The following is a 21,060-nucleotide window of genomic DNA, read 5'->3' on the forward strand; positions in this document are numbered from 1 at the left end:
TTCGATAATGATTACTCAAAACAGATATTATTTAACACGAGGGCTGCGGTAGAATTGGTCATTAAGATTTTTTTTATTGTCATTTGTCTTGACATACCTCTTCTTTAAAAAAACAAAACAAAACAAAACAAAACAAAACAAAAAAAACAGAAAGAAAGAAAGAAAAAGCCTTCAAAATTTAAGCAAATAAATACATTCTTTAAACATAAAGATTAAATTTAATTTACGTGATGCATAATTATTCACTCAAGTAAACTTCATATATCTTTACTAAACCCCAAAGAAAAATCATATTTGATCATTTTAATATATTTTCAAATTTACCCTTTATCATTTTTCATTATGTTTAATAATGGAGGTCCAAAAAAGTGGATTTTTTATTCAAAAATTTCCCACATTTTGTTCCACTATCCTTATTATTCTAACCACTATCACATTATCCTAATATTTAAACAAAAATTATAATCAAATTCAATTTTATAAATAATATATATTTTATGAACATGCAACGCATGTGCTCCGTATACTAGTATAAGGGGTGGGTTTTCGGTATATCGCATCAAAAATATTGGTATGAAAAAAATTAATTCCGATATACCGATATCGAAATTCTGAAATTTTAGTATGGAAAAAATACATTTTAATACTGTATAGAAACTAGAAAAAAATCGATTTACCAAAAAAATGTATATATATCAAAAAAAATTCGATATAATATTTCAAAAAGTCGATATTTTGATATTGTATCTCAGCTCTTAGTATCCATGATATCTTCCATTTTTAGTGCCTCCGTTTCTTTTTTTCAAATTTAAATATCTTAAAAATAAATATAACAAGGAGAAAAATAATAATATTTATGTTTTAACAACACAAGCATTGCATGTGTGAATGCATCAAAACTGAATTGGGCCCCAAGTTAGTAAACCTATTTTCATTTTTAAAAAAAATAAAATTAAAAAGTAGTCTTTGGTCTTTAACAACTCAATTAATTTCATATTTATCTTTTCATCATACGGATATGTTTAGTTTCAATTTAAAAAATCTATAACTTTAAACTCCGTGTAAATAGCAAATTACTTTAATTTGGTTTCCATTATACCTTTCTAATTAAATTAAAAAAACAAAAAATAAAATAAAATAAAACATCCTAATCAACGTTTGGATTTTATCAAAAACAGAACCAAAAAACTTTTCGGATTTCGACGAGCCAACTGATTTCTTGTTCTCTAGCTAGCAAACGTGGTTCCGGGGCAATTTAAACGTATTCCACATTTTTTTCTTTTTCAAATCATAAACCATGCCCCACCACATATTTTTACACGATAATAATTATATATAGCTTTTGAATCAACAATGTTTCAAGCAAATGCAATCATGATTCATGCATCTAAGTTTTTCATGTACATCAATGACAAATTATAATAAAACACCAAGTTAAATTTAATAGCAAAATGTGCAAACCAACTTATTTTACATCATTACAATTGTTGGATTGTACATCTACATCCAACTTATTTAGTCCAAAAACAAGATTAGCACAATATATATGACGCCTTTTTTAATTAAGACATCATTAAGTATTGCCAACTTAAACTCAAAACTCATATCAAACATCAAGAAACCAACATCGATCATGATATATCTTCTAGATCAATCCTTCGGTGTAAGACACGCCAGTGGAACCCAACCAGTCCCCGCCCTGAATCAGTTCCTTCACTGTGAATTTCATGGCGTCGGACGATTTGGTGATGACATGATATCCAGGCCACTGAACCCTCTTGCTGGTTCCAGCTCCAGCTCCCTGGTTCTGGTACTCCCCATAATACAAAGTCTTGAGCGCAAAATCCCCGTCCCACTTGGCCCATCCCGCCGGGTCTACGACGCTGCCGATGTTCGACTGCATCACCACAGTCCTCGAGTACTCCTTCCATGGACGTCCGAGGTAAGTGGGGAAGGAGCTTTCCACTGGTTGGAGGTCACTACTCGAGATGATGTCACAGCCTTGGATGGAAGTGCCCGTGTTCTGATTCGGGTCGGTTCGGCCTTGTGCCGTGACCATGTTTTGCTGGTTCGCCATTGGTTTTCTGGCTGCCAGTTTGCACTTCTGGAACACCACTGCTGAGTTGCCGAATATGAAGTCGACGGTTCCCGTGATGTAGCTGTCTTTGTAAAACTGACGTTGGGAGTGTGCGTATAGTGTGTCTTGGAAAGCGTCGAGGCGGCAGCGGTTTATGACGGATTTATCGGCGCCTAGGCGGAGTGCCACTGCCTGGTGCATCGCCGCCCCGGCTGTGTTTTTTATGCCTATGTCTTGTAGTATAAATCCATCTCCAACTGCGGCTGCAATAATAGTAGCTTATGTTAGAAAACTAATAACATTTTTCAGTTACCATGCAAAACGGATTCAAGTGATTGACTCTGTTTTGGACTAGCATGTTTTTCTGCCAAACGCTTTTTGAACTAGTCTGTCACACAAATTGTGACAAATTTAGTGTAGTTTGCAAGCTATTGCATTAATCCGAGGGTGCATGCGTACCGAAAGGTAGTGGTCGCGAATTCTCACGAAAAAAAAAGGGATTGATTAATTATTTACCGAGGGTGGCGGAGTTGAAGGTAGTGGATCCACCGCCTACACTGCGATCACCGGTGATGGTTGTTGAATCCATGCCATCTCCGACGATCATCAGATTCTTCTTGTTGCTGGCCACTTCAACATTCTCCTTGTAAGTTCCCTTCTTAACGTAGATCACGTAACGGGTATTGCTATTGGTCGGGGCCGCTTTCACTGCTTCTGAAACTGTCTTGTAATTACCCGATCCATCTTGGGCAACGGTTAAATCAGCTTTTATCGCCTTGGCCGATTTCTCCAGCAATATCTTGTCCATTGTGGTGATCCATGGAGGTAGCAGCATCCCTTCAAGTGCAGAGAGTAATGTAAACTCCGTGTCAGGCTCTGACACCGTCGCAAGAACCGCCAAAGAAGCCCTCGCCCTCAAGATAAGGTCTTCAAGAAAGGTTTCCATGGATTTTCTTGAAGAATTTTTGAGCCCATCAATACATGTAACATGATTAGTGAGCACTCCACTCAGCCATGTTCGTGCATCCGCACGAGACATCTTGGTTCCATCCCTGATAGCTTTGATTGAATCAAGAACCCGTTCAAAGGACATGTCTAATAGCTCGAGGCAATCAGAAAGAGCCCCCTGTTCGGTCTGCTCATTCATCTGATTCCTCAGATTTCTGGCATGAAAGGAAGCGTTTTTCATGAGATGGGCTTCCTTCACCAACATTTTCTGCAAGATGTCCGTGGTTTCTTTGGCTTCAAAACCACCGGACGCGACTTGAGAAACAAAATCTTGGCAGGTTTCAGGATGCAAAGCTCGCTGGCAGATATGTGAAGCATTAATCAAAACGTCGTTTTGGGTTGTTTTGCTGAGATTTGAAGCAAGAAAAACAGCTGAAACGAGTAGCGCAACAACGGCTAAGGAAATGTAGAGGAACTTGCAGATGAACATGGATTTTTTGGGAGTATTGAGCAGAGGTTCAGTAGTTGAAGCCATATTCTTGCTATGTTTCGCCTCCTGCCTGCTGCTAATTGCTTTCTACAGCTGCTTTATAGATGGACTATGGGGATAAGGGTGAATAAATTACATCCTAATTGAGTATCAGATTACTCTTTAATTATTTCTAAAGGGTAATTTTCAGCAGTTAGTACTATATTCATATATCACACTAAAATTTGAAAGTTTTAATTTAAAAGCGTATTATGTTGCCATTATGTGATTGAGATTTTATATATCATAGTCATTGTGTTTGAATGAATAATAATTACAGGTCACTGAATAATATTTTTTTAATAAGAGCAAAGGGAGCAAAGCCGCCATAGTAGTTATAATTAATGGCACGTTTTATATCCAGGCCGGTGCCCTTCACGGATATTAATATATTATATCATAAATAATTTTGGTTTTTTTTAAGTATTTCATTTAAATCATGGTATTTTTTATAACTTAACTAGATGATAAAAACATAATTTTAAATATTACAGTATGTATAGAATTAATTATTTGAATACGCATAAATGAGTAACAAAAATGTACAAATTGTGGTGGATGATATAGGATTCTACAAGCTAAAAATTGAAGATAATTCAAACCAAAAATTGAGTTAAATGTAAATAGTGTAGGTTGTGGAGTATTTATGAATATAGAAATCAATTGAGTTCAAATTTGTATAAATTGAGTTAACTTTAATAATTAATCAGATACGTGTTTATTTTATATCGGCAATTACCGTTCTAAGACAAGTGTCAAGTGTGGATATGGAGACACAGAATATCAATCACATGGGTAAAATAATAAAATACTAGCATTGGAACACGCGTTACTTGTTTGTACCATCATAATCTTATTCTTTAATTTATTTTTGTTTTCTAAATATTTGTAATTAAATTATAAATTAAAAATATTTGTAAAAAAAAAGATAAATAAAAATTTAGAAAAAAAAAAAACCAATTAAGGGTATTTATTGTATTGACATATTAAAAAAAAGACTCATAAAAAATTAGTTACTATTCAGCTCTTCCCTTAATCAATAGTCCTTAATCAATAGACAGATAAAAGGTGTTCCTCGCACGTGATTTCTCAGCGGATCAAGCGCAGAAGATGTGATCACTATTTTTTTTAATATAAAGAAAAATATTAGTATATTTTTTCCCAAAAAAAAATCATTTGAAATGATTATATTATATTTGGGATATTTTTAGAATTATAATTATAATAATATTATACAATATTTTTTGAAGAACGTGCGTGTGTATAATGTTTCTTCGAAAATGAAGCGGGTATACATAACATATTTTTTGGTGGTGAATAATTCTTTTTGTTAAATTTGAAAATCATATTAAAATTTTAAATATTTTAAAAAAATTATAATATTTGTATATATTACGAAGGATATGATTATTTAATTTAATTCAAAAATATAGATATTTTATTATGATAAATATAGATAAGATGTAAATTTATTAAATAAATTTAATGATATTTTGTATAAAAGAAATATATAATATTTTGTATTTTGAGGAAAAAAAATCGTATTTTTGATTTTAAAAAATCAGATATGACACCTAAGTTAGTTATTTTATGTATTGTAAACATAATTATGTAGTATGATATAGATAATTAGGAACAATAATTTAAAAAACACGAATTATTTTTAGATTTAAATTAAAAGCGTATATGATGGTTTAAACTTCATGGAAATCATCAAGCAAGAAGGTGATTGATAGTTTTAATTCCGAGGGATTTTCTTTAGATCCTCCATTTTAAATTCATCATTTTAAATAGAAAAAATTACTTTTTTGAATATATTTGTCACTTTGCGATTTCGATCCTTTATATTTTTAGATTTCAGTTTTAGTCCGTTATTTTTATTTTTTTGGTAATTTTAGTCTGTTTTTCTTGATGTGGCGCTGTTGTGTCACCAATGCACTGATGATGTGGAGCTAACGTGTATAGTGTCACGTAACTATTTTCGAATAAAAATGACTAAAATTGCCAAAAATCAAAACATGCAGGACTAAAACTGAAATATAAAAATATAGGTGATCAAAATCGCAAAATAGTAAACATACATAACCAAAATTACAGTTTTTTTTTAAATATATTGACTTGTTTGAATTATCAACATTAATTTAAGTAGAATTTTAATCGAGAATGACAAGATCAGTGGCCCTAGGAAATAGATAGATCGACTTTGGTCTAGCACATGCTAGTGGTTTTGCGAATATGCTATAAAGAATTGTCAAGATCAGTGGCCCAAAAAATGAAGAAACGACATTTTGGCTAAAAAAAGATTTTTGTTTAGTCGCACTGGAAAGAATTGGTTAAAAGGCAGCTAGAATTTTCGTAGAATTTGTGTGTGGGTTTTGTTTTCAAAAAACAACATTTCCTATACATTGTAAACACAAAGTAGATGACTAATTTTTTAAGAAAAAGACAGAGATTAGTGAGCACGCCACTCAGTATCATTTTATCTATATTACATATAAAGTAAGAGTCTTTTAGTGGTCTTTTAATATTTTTATTTTTAAAAAAACTCATAAAATTATCAAATTGTAAAAAATAAATAAGTAGATAAAATCACATACTTGAAAAAATTAAATTTATATTATATGCACACATAACATAATATTTGTATATAATGTTACACATATAATGTGTGTGCAGTGTGGCTAGTTTATATATTATTCCAGGGATTTTTGGTTATACTTTTTTTTTTATTGCTGTTTTTTTTTATATCCCGATTATTGTACTTAATATTTTATTACATTAACAGAGACTTCGAGAGAAAAAAAATTAAAAAAAAAAAAAAAACAACAACAATAACAGCAGCAACAATAACAAAGGATACCCGAAAATCCCTTTCAATCTAATGGAATATGTACAAAAATTGAATAATATCACCTAGCACGGTAGCATTGAAAATGCGGCCATAAAAATGAGCAATATATATGTCGAGAAATATTTTATTTTACTATAGCAAGTGGATCCTTATCCTTTCTAGACATGACAAAATAAACAATAGAAGGTAGTTGGTTTGGCTATTATTTGCCTTAAATTATATTATATTATTATACTAGTGTCAATCGACCCTGGATTTTTTCTTCTCATTTTTTTTTTACGGTTAAAAGCTTATAATTTATTAAGATGAAAATAGTTACTCAATTACAAGTTTAATCAACCACAAAAGAAAAGATACATGCTCCCACACAAAATGAGAGGAAAATGAAAAAGCAAAAGCAACAATCAACTAAGTCACCCGATTAGCCGACCTCCGAACGTGAGATAGGTAAATTGAATCATATACATATAACGTGGTTGTGTATGTATATCCCAGAAAATTAAAATATCAACAAACATTTATATTGTAATAATCATAATAATAATATACAATGACAAAATTAACCGATATTATTGTCATTGGTTGAGTCTCTTATTCAAAATTTCGTCACTTTAGTTAGTAAATTTAATTATTTCGAGGTTGACTGCTATGATTACTGATGCGAACATCATAAAATGAATGCCCCGGGGGTGGGCTTAGAAAATTTTAGAGAGTGAGTGTGTGCTAGAAAGTGATCGTGCTCTCTTTCGGCCAGGCGTAGGAGCCTGGTATTTATACATGCTGACCTGACTCTTTTATGATTATCCAGTATGGCCTAACTGACAATTTTTATTGTGATAGGATGGTTATCACGTGTGATTAGATACCCCGTAATACTAGGAGGAACCCATACCGTGACAGCGTGATTCATAATGATTTGATTTGCATTAAAAGTCTGCCACACGTAAAAGAGGTATGAGCTTCATTTTATATAAAATGACCTTGGGCCCACTGAGTATTACCGGCCCCTGGTTTCCGGATACTTATCCTTGCATCTGTAGGCCCCTGAGGGAGCTCCTGGGTCCCCGGTTTACAAGTCGATCCCGGGCCCATCACCCGGGAGGGAGTCCCCTGAGGGAGCTCCTGGGTTCCCGGTTTACAAGACAATCCCGGGCCCGTCACCCGGGAGGGAGTCCCCTGAGGGAGCTCCTGGGTTCCCGGTTTACAAGACAATCCCGGGCCCGTCACCCGGGATGATGCTGGGTTCCCATCTTGCAAGATGACCCCGGACCCATCGTCTGGGCATGCCAGGATAACACTACACCTCCGGCAAATAGTCGGGCTAGAACTTGTTTCGCTGTCCCGAGAGATTAGTATGGCCCTTCCCCGGTGGTCCTGTGCAACACACTGAGCTCCACGTCAGCCCTAGATGCTTTGTAGTACGCGTTGTCAGAGACTTTGTCAGAGGTCGCTTTAGCTTCCCAAGCACGCTTTGCACATCTCTTCCGTTTAATTCAAAATGGACGGCTCAGATTGCCCAGACCTTTTATTAATACTCCAATACTCGTGTTTTCGCTTCACCTCCTCATTGTCTCCTCTTTCTCGCGCGATTGCCTCCGATCATCTGTCCTTCACTCCAAATTCTGTCATTCGTCTTCCGCACGCTCTCACTCGCCTCGTAACTACGTAAGTATCCTTTCTTCCTTCATGTCTACTGGTACGTCTTCTACCTCCGGGGCAAATGCCAAAGGCTCGCCCAGAGACGAAGAGCCTAGCGGTGACTCGAGCGATGCTCGTTCCGCCTCGGCTCTTCCTTCCCGACCTCGCTTTTTTAGAAAAACGTCTCACACCAAACACTCCGTGGCCTCGTCCTCCAACGCGAGGGGAAAAGGAAAAAAGAAAGTGCGTAACCCCCTCCCCCTTGCCTCTATTCCGCCAACCCTAGGATGGTTCACCCATCTTCCCAGCACCTTGTCGCAGGGGGCGGCGGAGGAATTGCGTAACTCGGGAGAAATCCCCCTATCTTATACCTTGTTCTGCCCCTTATCAGGGAGCACACCCAATACCCCCCCGTCGGGTTGTTATACCTTTTTTCGGGATCAAGTCCGTAGCGGTCTTCGCTTTCCTATTCCTCCCTTCTATCTGGCGGTTGCCGATTTTTTCCGAGCTCCGGTTAATAAATTTCATCCGAACTCCTTCCGCATTATGGCATCCACCTACATTCTTTTTAAAATGCACAACTTATCCATCACCCCCCTCATTTTTCACTACTTTTTCTCCTGCCGTTTTAACGAGGGGGCCTTTTCTTTGGCCGCCCGGCAGAATGCTCGCTTTCTGTCCGATATCCCTTCTTCCCTGAAGGGCTGGAGAGAGAGATACTTCTTTATCCGCCCTCCGGTCCCCTTCTCTTTTAGGATCGGATTTTTGTCCAGCCTTCCCCCTCAACCTGAACTCCCTGAAAACTATAGGGTTGAGGAGCCCTATGTTCGAAGCCTGGCTTTAGTGGGCAGCAAAAACTTCTCTTCCCCTGTCTTTTTCACGCCTGAGAATTTGATAGCTTACGGGTTGAGTACCCGGGTGGAAGATCCCCTTAACCAGGTGATCGATGCTTATGGTGCTCCGGGAGCTCAACCTGGTAAGTTATGGTTCTCTTCCTGTCGTTTGTTTTGATTTGTTTATTGCATCCTATCCCTAATATATTGCTTTCTTATGGCAGATTCGTCGGACGTGATGAGAGAGGAATTTGCCCAGCGAGCTAGAGAAAGGCAGGCTGCCAAGGAGAGAACCAAGGCCTTAGCGGAAAGGCGGAAAAAAGCCAGGGAGGAGGAAAAGAGTCGTGCTGTCCCTTCCAGCCCTCCCCGCTTGTCGGCCACTGTATCAGTGCCCCCGCCCTCGGCTTCTCTCCCCCCTGCTTCTCTCTCACTCCTCCCTGATGGAGCTTTGGTGGATACTGTACCAGCCTCCTCACATACCTCCTCTCAACCCAACCCACCTCTATCGGTTGAGGATTTGGAGGATGAAGTTCCGCTTTCCCGGCGAAAGAGGAAGGCCCTCCGGGAACCTGACATGATCATTCTGAGCGACCCGGAGGACACTACTGCTCCTGTCTCTTCTTCTCCAACTCTTCCGGAAAATCCCGACAAGTCTCTAGCCTCGAACTGGGACATCCCCTCGGCTAGCATGGAGCACCTGGGGTGCGCTTGGGGGAACCGAGTAAATTCCTCTACCTGGAACTCTCGATTTCCCCTATTCCTGTCAGGGACCACCTCTTCGAAGGCTGCAGCGGTCCAAAGTCTGCTTTCGCCCGAGGAGAGAACATCTCTGTCAGTGCGGGGTGCTACCTCCAAGTTCTCCGAAGGCTTATCCCATGCCTATACGGTGAGTACAGGTTCAATGCCTTATTTCTTTCCTTGCTTCCTTTGCCTTATCCCACTTTTGTCCCGCAGGGCCTATGCATGCTGGCCAGTGCTCTGGAGGAAACAAACTCCGTCCTCCACCGGGAAAGAGAAAAAACTCATTCTTTCGAGGAGCGCATGGCCCAGCTTCGCCTTAATGCCGCACAGCTGCAGGGGATGCATGACGCAGAGGTTGGTGCTCTGCGCTCGGCCCTGGAGAGCTCCCGGGCGGAAACTTCCTAGGCCCATGATGAATGGCAAAGAAAACTGGCTGCCGCCCAAGAGATTCATCTAAAGGCGTCCCAGGCTCTTCAAAACCAACTGAGGGAAGCCCGAGAGGAGACTAGCAAGGCTTTGGCCTTATCGGAGGCTGCCCGGCGAGAGACGGAGATGCATCAAGCTGCGATTGAAAAAATTCAAGCAGGGCTGGTTGCCGATTGGACAGAGGCGGGCTTGTCTCGCCTACTAGCTGAGGATGCCGACTCCTCATTGAAAAAGCAGCTGATGACCGAGTCTCAGTGGAAGCAAGCTTTTCTAGCCTCAAAGGATTTCAAGAAGATGGTGATAGACCAATCCTTTGACTTCTTTGCTCAGGGTTTCGACCTATGCTCTGTGCAATACGAAGAGGCCGGGTTAAGTCAAGAGGGAGTCCCGGACATCCACCGAGCTATTGCATCCCTGCCCTCTTCTTCTGCGACCGGGGAAGAGACACCTCCTGAAGAGAAGTAGAGCTAGTGCCCGAGGCGTGTCCACATTTCTTGGGTTTTTTCTTGGTTTCTTTGTAAAAAACATTGGGTAATGAATATTATGTTCATTTGATTTTCTTCGGCTTTCTGTCCATTTGCATATTTTGATTTCCCTGTTGAATAGCATATCGTGTGGATCATCTAGATTCCTATGTCTTTGTGAATTACCACGGTCCTTTGCATACGTGGGCTCCGGCGGTTTACAAGATGACCCCGAACTTCCGTCCTGCAAGACGACCCCGGCTTCACCGTCTGGGCCTACCAGGATAACACTTCACCGTCTGGGCCTACCAGGATAACACTACACCTCCGGCAAATAGTCGGGCTAGAACTTGTTTCGCTGTCCCGCGAGGCGTAGCACTATAAGATAATCCTGAGCCACCGATGATGAGCTGCTGGTTCCATACATGGCCTATTTTGTTACTACAGGCTTTAAGTACCAGGGTAGTGGATCACCTGGGCTTTAAGATGCCATGGGTTTTCCATGGGCTTTAAGTACCAGGGTAGTGGAACGCCTGGGTTTATGGTGCCAGGGTAGTGGATCACCTGGGCTTTAAGATGCCATGGGTTTGCCATGGGCTTTAAGTACCAGGGTAGTGGAACGCCTGAGTTTATGGTGCCAGGGTAGTGGATCACCTGGGCTTTAAGATGCCATGGGTTTGCCATGGGCTTTAAGTACCAGGGTAGTGAAACGCCTGGGTTTATGGTGTCAGGGTAGTGGATCACCTGGGCTTTAAGATGCCATGGGTTTGCCATGGGCTTTAAGTACCAGGGTAGTGGAACGCCTGGGTTTATGGTGCCAGGGTAGTGGATCACCTGGGCTTTAAGATGCCATGGATTTGCCATGGGCTTTAAGTACCAGGGTAGTAGAACGCCTGGGTTTATGGTGCCAGGGTAGTGGATCACCTGGGCTTTAAGATGCCATGGGTTTGCCATGGGCTTTAAGTACCAGGGTAGTGGAACGCCTGGGTTTATGGTGCCAGGGTAGTGGATCACCTGGGCTTTAAGATGCCATGGGTTTGCCATGGGCTTTAAGTACCAGGGTAGTGGAACGCTTGGGTTTATGGTGTCAGGGTAGTGGATCACCTGGGCTTTAAGATGCCATGGGTTTGCCATGGGCTTTAAGTACCATGGTAGTGGAACGCCTGGGTTTATGGTGCCAGGGTAGTGGATCACCTGGGCTTTAAGATGCCATGGGTTTGCCATGGGCTTTAAGTACCAGGGTAGTGGAACGCCTGGGTTTATGGTGTCAGGGTAGTGGATCACCTGGGCTTTAAGATGCCATGGGTTTGCCATGGGCTTTAAGTACCAGGGTAGTGGAACACCTGGGTTTATGGTGCCAGGGTAGTGGATCACCTGGGCTTTAAGATGCCATGGGTTTGCCATGGGCTTTAAGTACATTTAAACAAAACACACGTTTATTCACATAACAGCATGGAATACATTTTACAAGAAGTTTGCTTATTCAAGAGTAATACAACTTGAGATGCAACGTGTTCCAAGGCCGCTTCAGGGTCTTACCTTGACTGTCTTCCAAGTACCAAGCCCCCTTTCCCACCTTCCGAGTAATCTTGTAAGGACCTTCCCACTTTGCTTCTAACTTCTTTACATCCCCTGCAGGGTTAACCTTCTTCAATACAACGTCTCCTATCTGGAATTCTCGAGGCTTAACTCCCTTGTTGAAAGCTTTCATCACTCTTCCCCTGTAAGCCTCCATCCTTACGGCCGCCCTTCCTCGCTTCTCCTCTATCAAGTCCAACTCCTGCGCTCGGCTACCGATTCCTTCCCCTTGATAAGCTTGTATTCGGGGAGAAGATTGCCCAATCTCCACTGGTAACACTGCTTCGGACCCATACACCAGACCGAAAGGTGTTTCTCCAGTAGTTGTTTTTGGCGTGGTACGATAAGCCCACAACACCCCCGCAATTTCCTCCACCCAATTTTTACCCATGCCATAGAGCCTGGCTTGCAAAGACCGCACTATCGTTCGATTGGTTACCTCCGTCTGTCCATTACTCTGAGGATAAGCCACCGAGGTAAAGGCCTGCTGTATCTTCATCTCTGCACACCAATCCTTCATCTTCCGTCCCTGAAACTGCCTTCCATTATCAGAAACTAATTTTCGAGGAACACCAAACCGGCAAACAATATTCTTCCAAATGAATTTTAACACAACCTCTTCTGTAATTCTTGCAAGGGGCTCTGCCTCTACCCACTTAGAGAAATAATCTACCGCCACTAGAAGGAACTTCTTCTGCCTGGACCCTAGAGGAAAAGATCCCACAATATCCAAGCCCCACTGGTCGAATGGGCAGGATGCCCATACGGCTTGCAACTCCGCTGCCGGTTTATGAGAAAAATTTCCAAATCTTTGGCATCCTTCGCAAGCATTGACTATTTGACGGGCATCCTGTTGTAGAGTAGGCCACCAATACCCAGCTAATAGAGTACGCCGGGCTAGGCTCCATATTCCTCCGTGATCCCCACAGCATCCTTCATGTATTTCTTGGAGCACATATTTCACCTCCTTTTCCTCCAGGCATCTTAGCAGTGGGCCCTGAAAGGATCTTCGATACAGACTCCCATTCAAAAGGGTGAAACGGGGTATCTGTCTTCTGACCTTTTGGGCTACTGCCCCATCTAAGGGAAGAGTCCCTGTCTGTAAATAGTTAATGAGAGGGGTCATCCAAGATTCCTCCCTTCCTTCCTGCTTCTCGTCCTCTATTGCCAACACCGACCCGACTTGTTGTATCACTTTCCGGCTGTCGCCACTGCTCCAGGAAGTGGCCATTTTGGCCAGCGCATCTGCCTCAGTATTATGTTCCCGGGGAATCTGCTCTATGCTCCAACTGGAGAAAACACCTCCCTGCTTCTTGACCAGTTTCATGTACTCTCGCAACCTTTCTTCCTTAACACTGAACATTCCCTGTAATTGCTGCACTACCAGCTGGGAATCAGAGTAAATAATCACATGCTCCGCTCCTGCCTCTCGAGCCAACTTTAAACCCGTTGCGACTGCTTCGTACTCCGCCTCATTATTAGACTTGAAAGTGTGCAACCTCATGGCTATCCGGGTTTTTTCCTGCGTGGGAGAGATCAGAACCACACCCACCCCACTTCCTTCCGAGCTGCTAGCCCCGTCCACGAACACCCTCCACACCTCCTCCTGGCCGAACGTGAGAATCTCTGTCAAGAAGTCGGACAGAGCCTGTGCTTTGATGGCAACCCGGGGTTGATATTCGATGTCATACTCCCCTAGCTCCACTGCCCACTTGACCAGTCTGCCCGAAGTATCTGGGTGAGTCATCATCCGACCCAACAAACTGTTAGTTAAGACCGTGATTGGATGGGACAGGAAGTATGGTCTAAGCTTCCGGGCTGTAAGGATGAGCGCAAGAGCCATCTTTTCTATATCACCATACCTAATTTCTGGTCCTTTCAAGGCATGACTTACATAATAGACAGGTTTCTGGTCCCTGGCTTCCTCTCTGATCAGTACGGAACTTACAGCATGCTCGGTTGTAGAGAGATATACCCACAACCTTTCTCCAGGTTTTGGTTTGACCAGAATCGGCAGATTAGCCAGATGCTCCTTCAATTCATGAAAAGCTTTCTCGCATTCCTGAGTCCATCCGAATTTTTGGGCCTTCCTCAACACCTGGAAGAAAGGATAACTCCTATGAGCCGAGCGGGCGATGAATCGGGACAGGGCGGTGATTCTTCCTGTCAACCGCTGTACCTCCCGGATAGAGGTTGGTGAGGGCATTTCTTTCAATATTTTCACCTTTTCAGGATTTACTTCTATCCCTCTCTCCGTTACCACAAAACCCAAAAACTTCCCACTCTTGACTCCGAAAACACACTTGGCCGGGTTAAGTTTTACCCCGTACTTTCGAAGAGTGTTGAAGGTTTCTTCTAAGTCGGGAATGAAATCCCGCCCAGCTCGGGACTTTACCAGGATATCATCTACATATACCTCCACATTCCGGCCGAGCTGGCCTTGAAAGACCTTGTCCATCATCCTTTGATAGGTGGCCCCTGCATTTTTTAACCCAAACGGCATAACCACATAACAAAAAGTCCCTCCGGAAGTGATAAAACTAACCTTGTCTTGATATTCCTATGCCAGGGGGATTTGGTGGTATCCCTGGTACGCGTCCATAAAGCTAAGCAAATCAAAGCCTGATGTAGAGTCCACCAGCTGATCAACCCGAGGGAGGGGGTAACAATCTTTAGGGCAAGCTTCGTTCAGGTTTCGGAAATCAATGCACATCCTCCACTTCCCGATAGTTTTGGGTACCAGTACCACGTTGGACAGCCAAGTAGGGAACTATACCTCCCGGATATGCCCTGCCTCTTTCAACTCCCGAACCTGGTCAGCGATGACTTTGTCCTTATCCGCCCCAAAATGCCGCTTCTTCTGTTTGATAACCCGAGCTCCCGGGAGGATATTAAGTTTGTGTTCGGCCACCTGAGGTGGGATTCCAGTTAGCTCCTGGGAAGACCAGGCGAATACATCTGTATTCCTGGCCAGACATGCTTTCAATTGATTCATAAGGCCGACCTCCAAATCCCTAGCTACCTTGACAATTTTTCCTGGTTGTTCTGGGAATAATTGCACTACCTCATGCTCCTCCTTAACCTCCCCTATTGTGCACACCTCCTTTTTGCCAGGATCATCTCCTCCTTGTTCACCACGAGCTTTCTTATTGTCCACTCGTACCGTATCAGCATAACATCTTCGAGAGGAGGGTTGGTCTCCTTTTACTTCCCCTATCTGGTTTCCCACCGGGAATTTAATCTTTTGATGATATGCAGAAGCCACAGCCATGAAGGCGTTCAAAGCTGGTCTCCCCAAGATGACATTATAGGAAGATGGAGCTTCTACTATTGAAAAGAGAGTCATGATAGTTCTTCTCAATTCACCTGCTCCCAGGGTAATGGGCAACCAAACCTCTCCCCGAGGCTGTACTGTGTGCCCCGCGAACCCGTAGAGAGAGGTTTTCACCAAATTGACCTCACATACCAGCAGGTCCATTTGTTCAAAAGCTTCTTGGAAAATGACATTTACCGAGCTTCCAGAATCAACGAAAACCCGCCTTATGTCATAGTTGGCCACCCTGGCTTGGATGAGCAAGACATCATTATGAGGGGTGACCACGTCCTTCAAATCCTCTGGCCCAAAGGAAATGTCCGGGCAAGAGGTTACTTTCCGGGTCTCTAAACCCAATACTTCTCTCTTACTCCAAGATTTCCGGGACCTATTCGAATTTCCATCAGTGGACCCCCCTGATATCATGTTGATGACTCCTCGGGAGGGTCCGTCTCGTGTCCTATCCTCCAATCGCTGAGGTGGAACCCCCCGGGCTTTTTCTGAGATAGCCTCATCAGGCCTGTGCGTCGCAAATCCTGGTGCCCTATAAGGTCCTCGCTGTCTTTTATCCATCCGCCTTTCCTCTCCTGACACCGGCCTTTTTGCATCCGGAGCGCGTCTTCTGCACTCGCTAGTATCATGAGTGTTGACCTCGTGAATGGAGCAATATTTTCCCGCTCCTTTCTGGGAGGTCTGCCGAACTCCCTCCTCGCACACATGGACCCCTCGATCTCTAGTTACTTTCGGCGGGGCATGAGCCATCAACCTCCCCAGATAATCAGTTTTCCCTCCTCCCGGGTTATTCCTACTTCCTCTCTCTCTGTTCCCCTCTCGCTTGTCTTTATCCCTCTTTTGCTTCTGGGCCTCCTCCATGTTAATGTACTTTTCAGCCCGGGCTAAGAGGTCTTCAAAGTTTCGAGGGGTTTTCTTTACCAGCGACCGGAAGAATTCTCCCTCCCTGAGACCTTGGGTAAAGGCTGTGATCCGAGTTTTCGGTGCGCACGCTGGAATCTCTAAAGTTATTTTGTTGAACTTCTTGATATATGCCCTTAGAGATTCCTCTCCCACCTGCTTTACCTCAAAAAGACTGAGGGTAGTCTTTCTGTACCGTTTACTGCTGCTGAAATGCTGCTGAAAGATTTCCCGAAACTTTTTAAAGACATCAATGCTTCCGTCCTCCAAGTTTTCAAACCATCGTTGGGCAGAATCTTCCAATGTGGTTAAGAAAACTTTACACTTGATTTGATCATTATAACAATGTAACATGGCCACATTTTCGAACCGGGCCATGTGCTCCTCTGGATCACCACTACCATCGTACCCTTTGATCTTCGCTGATTTGAATTGTAATGGCAAGGGCTCTTTAATAATCTCCGGCGAGAAAGAGCATCCCGAGCTTTTGACTCGCGAAGATTCCCGCGAGTCAGTGTTTTCCAATTTTAAAATTTTTTGTTTCAGCAGTTCCAACTCCCCCACCATGGTGACATGGGCAGACTCAGCGTGTGATTCTGCCTCTTGTTCCGCCTGTATGCCCTCTCGTCCTCCTCCTCTCTTCTCCTTTTCTTTTCCTTCTTCCCGCACCTTGTCTACTGTTTTTTCCTGCTCCTTCCCTAGTTCCCCCTGGTTCCTCTCCTGCTCCTGCTCCTGTTGCTTCTCCAGATCGCCTTTCCCCTTCTCCTGTTGTAGAGCTAGGATCCTTTGTAATGCTGCCTCTACCATGGCGTTCACTTGCTCCCGCAGATTTGCCATCGCTCGCTGGGAGCTTTCGAGATCCTCAATAATCTTCATATCCACGTCTTAAATCTCAATTTTCCACAGACGGCGCCAATGATGCGAACATCATAAAATGAATGCCCCGGGGGTGGGCTTAGAAAATTTTAGAGAGTGAGTGTGTGCTAGAAAGTGATCGTGCTCTCTTTCGGCCAGGCGTAGGAGCCTGGTATTTATACATGCTGACCTGACTCTTTTATGATTATCCAGTATGGCCTAACTGACAATTTTTATTGTGATAGGATGGTTATCACGTGTGATTAGACACCCCGTAATACTAGGAGGAACCCATACCGTGACAGCGTGATTCATAATGATTTGATTTGCAGTAAAAGTCTGCCACACGTAAAAGAGGTATGGGCTTCATTTTATATAAAATGACCTTGGGCCCACTGAGTATTACCGGCCCCTGGTTTCCGGATACTTATCCTTGCATCTGTAGGCCCCTGAGGGAGCTCCTGGGTCCCCGGTTTACAAGTCGATCCCGGGCCCATCACCCGGGAGGGAGTCCCCTGAGGGAGCTCCTGGGTTCCCAGTTTACAAGACAATCCCGGGCCCGTCACCCAGGAGGGAGTCCCCTGAGGGAGCTCCTGGGTTCCCGGTTTACAAGACAATCCCGGGCCCGTCACCCGGGATGATGCTGGGTTCCCATCTTGCAAGATGACCCCGGACCCATCATCTGGGCATACCAGGATAACAATTACAATTGACGATCAAGTTAGGGCTCACAATCTTTTGAAAATAAGTTAGATTTGTTGGGGTGCTTCGACACAGAGGGGGTTAAGGTTAAGTCGATGCCACCCACAAGGTAGTGTTATTTGAGTGGCATGGTGGATTTTGATTGATTAGGGGTCCCACTGATTTTTAACAATCACGGGGTTACACGTCATCCGCATAGTACTACCCTGCGGGCGGCAGCCGGCATGTAAATGTAATCCGAAGTCAAACCGTTCTACTTCGGTTCGGTTTTGTACTATAATGGACCGGTTTATACGATTCGATTTGATCGGTTTGATAATTAATAATACATAACACAATAAAGTAATAGTCATATAATGAAGAAACAAAAAATAACAAACAATACAAGGACAAACATCGAACCACATTTTTATAATAATTTCAAAAAAACAACTCAAATTTTGATACGGTTATTCCGATTTTGATACAATTATTAAAATTAATAATATAAATACATTGTAAAATATAATATGTTTTTTTTACATGATTTCTTAGTAAAAACTTTAAAAATAAAGTTAATAACTTACAAAAACAACAATCAACTAGAAATTACATAAAGAACAATAAACCAATCAACTATAAATTACATAAACAACAACAATGATTAAATAAACAACAATCAACAAAACATTATTCAAAATGATTATTCATTCACTAAATATCATCTCATAACATATATAATATAAATAAAATTATTAATTTAATTCAATTTCGGTTTTTTCGATCGGTTAGGTTTTGACATATATAATCCAAAATCGAACCAAATAAACTTCAATTTTAATATTTATATACGAATTACAAAATACAGTTTTCGGTTCGGTTCGATCTTTGATTTTTTCGATTTGAATTTTCGATTTTTTGATTTTATTCGAAATATAATTACCCCTAGCCATGATCGGCCAATTTATATGTGGGGCCCACAATTTTCATGTGAATCCACATGTGAATTGCATGTGGCCCAATCATGGCTATGCAACGTGCAGAGGGGTAATGAGGGGGTATTACCGGCTCCTCTGCTGTATCGAAAAACCCGATTTGCTGGGAGTTTAAGTCATTTTTTTTTGGCACACATTGAGTGTCTCTTAACACGCTCACAAAATAATTTATACAAAAAAAAATATTATTTTAAGATATCGTACGAATATTAACTGTGATAAAATTGAGATGAAATAAAATATGAATAACCTATATAAAGATCAATAATTTACCGTTTGCAACATATATAATTATTTATATTTTTTATTTTTCACTTGTTTGTTGGCAGAAAGTAAGTTAAATATATTCATTATTAAATTTTAACTCGTGTATATTAATGTTTTTTTTTTTTTAATAAACGAAGTGATCATCTTTCCTTGGGGGCAACAACCCTCACAATTGCATGTACTGGTCCCTTTTGTTAATAACATATTTTGAATAACAAATCTACAAAATTAAAGCTAGCGGTATAGATTATTAAGTTACTTTTTCGTTTTTTTTTGCAGTATGTTAACAATTATAAAAGGTGTTTTCTTCTTCACATAATAAATGATTTACAGATAAATGTGGATTTGAATCAAAATAAAAATAAGATATGTAATTTATCTTTTAGCTAATTTTCTCATTAATAAACCTCAAAATCTGTTTTCAACATCTTAGGACATCTCCAATGCTATTTTTTATTTTGGAGTATTTTATTCTCCAAAATAAAGTATTGAATTCTCTATTTCAAAAATTTTCTCCAACTCATATTTTTTATTTTTAATAATATTCTCTATATTATTATTTTTAATTTCAAATTATTTAATATAAGAAAAATAATAATTATATAAATAAACTAAATTAAAGATGACTCGATTATTTTAAAAAATAATACATTTATTTTATATCAAATTGCAAGCATTCACATAACAGTAAAGTAAATGCATAAATCGAGATAATTATAAACTACACATATAGTTAAATACTAATATTCTGAATTAGAGTATTCCTCCTACAAATGATCAATAAGAGCATCTCGAAGAACATAGTGAGCGGACCTATCTTTGATTTGACGATGACATGCAAGAAACTCTTGGAATCGGACATGTTCATCATGTACCATTTCAACTTCTGGGATGTGTGCTTCGCGATAATTTGTGATTGGCATAAAAGTGCGTGTCTGTTTATTTTTTGTGTGTGTACGTATTAGTGTGTAATCATCATTGTAGTGGAATAAAAGTGTGTGTGTTTATTGTTTGTGTGTGTGTTTTTGTTTGTTTGCTTTAAATTATTGGTACTATGTCTTTTAATGATTGTCTAGTTTCGTATGTTTTAATATGATTGCATGTTTATTTCAAGTTGATTAATTCGATTTCAATTCGTGATCAAATATGTAATGTATTTTTTAGTTACGATCTTATATTTAATTATTATTTCTATTTTTTGTATTCAATATAATTTAATTAAAATAAATAAATAAGAATAAAACATTGAATACATTTTAAAAAACACCAAAAAAATTAAATTAAATAAAAAGATTAAAATGAACAAATAAATATATATAACGAAAATGTCATTTACAAATATTGCAATTTAATCTTTTTGTATTTTTTGAATTATTTTTTTGTTCAATCATATATATATATATATATATATATGATTGAACAAAAAAATAATTCAAAAAATACAAAAAGATTAAATTGCAATATTTGTAAATGACATTTTCGTAATATATATATATATATATATATATATATGATTGAACAAAAAAATAATTCAAAAAATACAAAAAGATTAAATTGCAATATTTGTAAATGACATTTTCGTAATAAAATCATTCTCCAAATTAACACTTCTACGGTGATTTTCCATATTTGATCAATTTCACTATAACCATCTCTAATTTGGAACTCCAAAATAAAGATGGGTTGGAGTTGGACGGATGGAGATGTCCTAAAACTAAATATGTTCTCGAAATTATTTATAGCATATGTTAGGAATTTTTTATTTTATTCTTGCAAAAAAAAAAGGAACGTGAGGAAAAACAATACGCATTAATTTATTCAGCTATTAAAGACTAAAAAAAATAAAAAAAAAAAATTGGTACAGTGTCAAATGTATTTCCAAACTGGCCAATTTAAAATTTTGAATATCAATTTCTTTTTCACAAACCAGTCAAAAAGTATATGCAAATACA

The 21,060-nt window shown here is 40.3% G+C and overlaps 1 protein-coding gene across 1 annotated transcript; it reads right to left on the reverse strand.

Annotated features, from left to right (window-relative positions):
* Positions 1-1,422: 1,422 nt before the first annotated feature.
* Positions 1,423-3,756, reverse strand: LOC140859809 (pectinesterase-like). Its single transcript, XM_073262370.1, has 2 exons — positions 2,594-3,756; positions 1,423-2,340 (listed from the first exon to the last, which is right to left on the reverse strand). The coding sequence occupies exons 1-2, from the start codon at positions 3,558-3,560 to the stop codon at positions 1,646-1,648; spliced, it is 1,662 nt and encodes a 553-aa protein (XP_073118471.1). The 5' UTR covers positions 3,561-3,756; the 3' UTR covers positions 1,423-1,645.
* Between the last annotated feature and the right edge of the window lie 17,304 nt (positions 3,757-21,060).

The sequence above is a fragment of the Henckelia pumila genome, chromosome 4, assembly GCF_033568475.1.
Source record: "Henckelia pumila isolate YLH828 chromosome 4, ASM3356847v2, whole genome shotgun sequence".
Lineage (NCBI taxonomy): Eukaryota > Viridiplantae > Streptophyta > Magnoliopsida > Lamiales > Gesneriaceae > Henckelia > Henckelia pumila.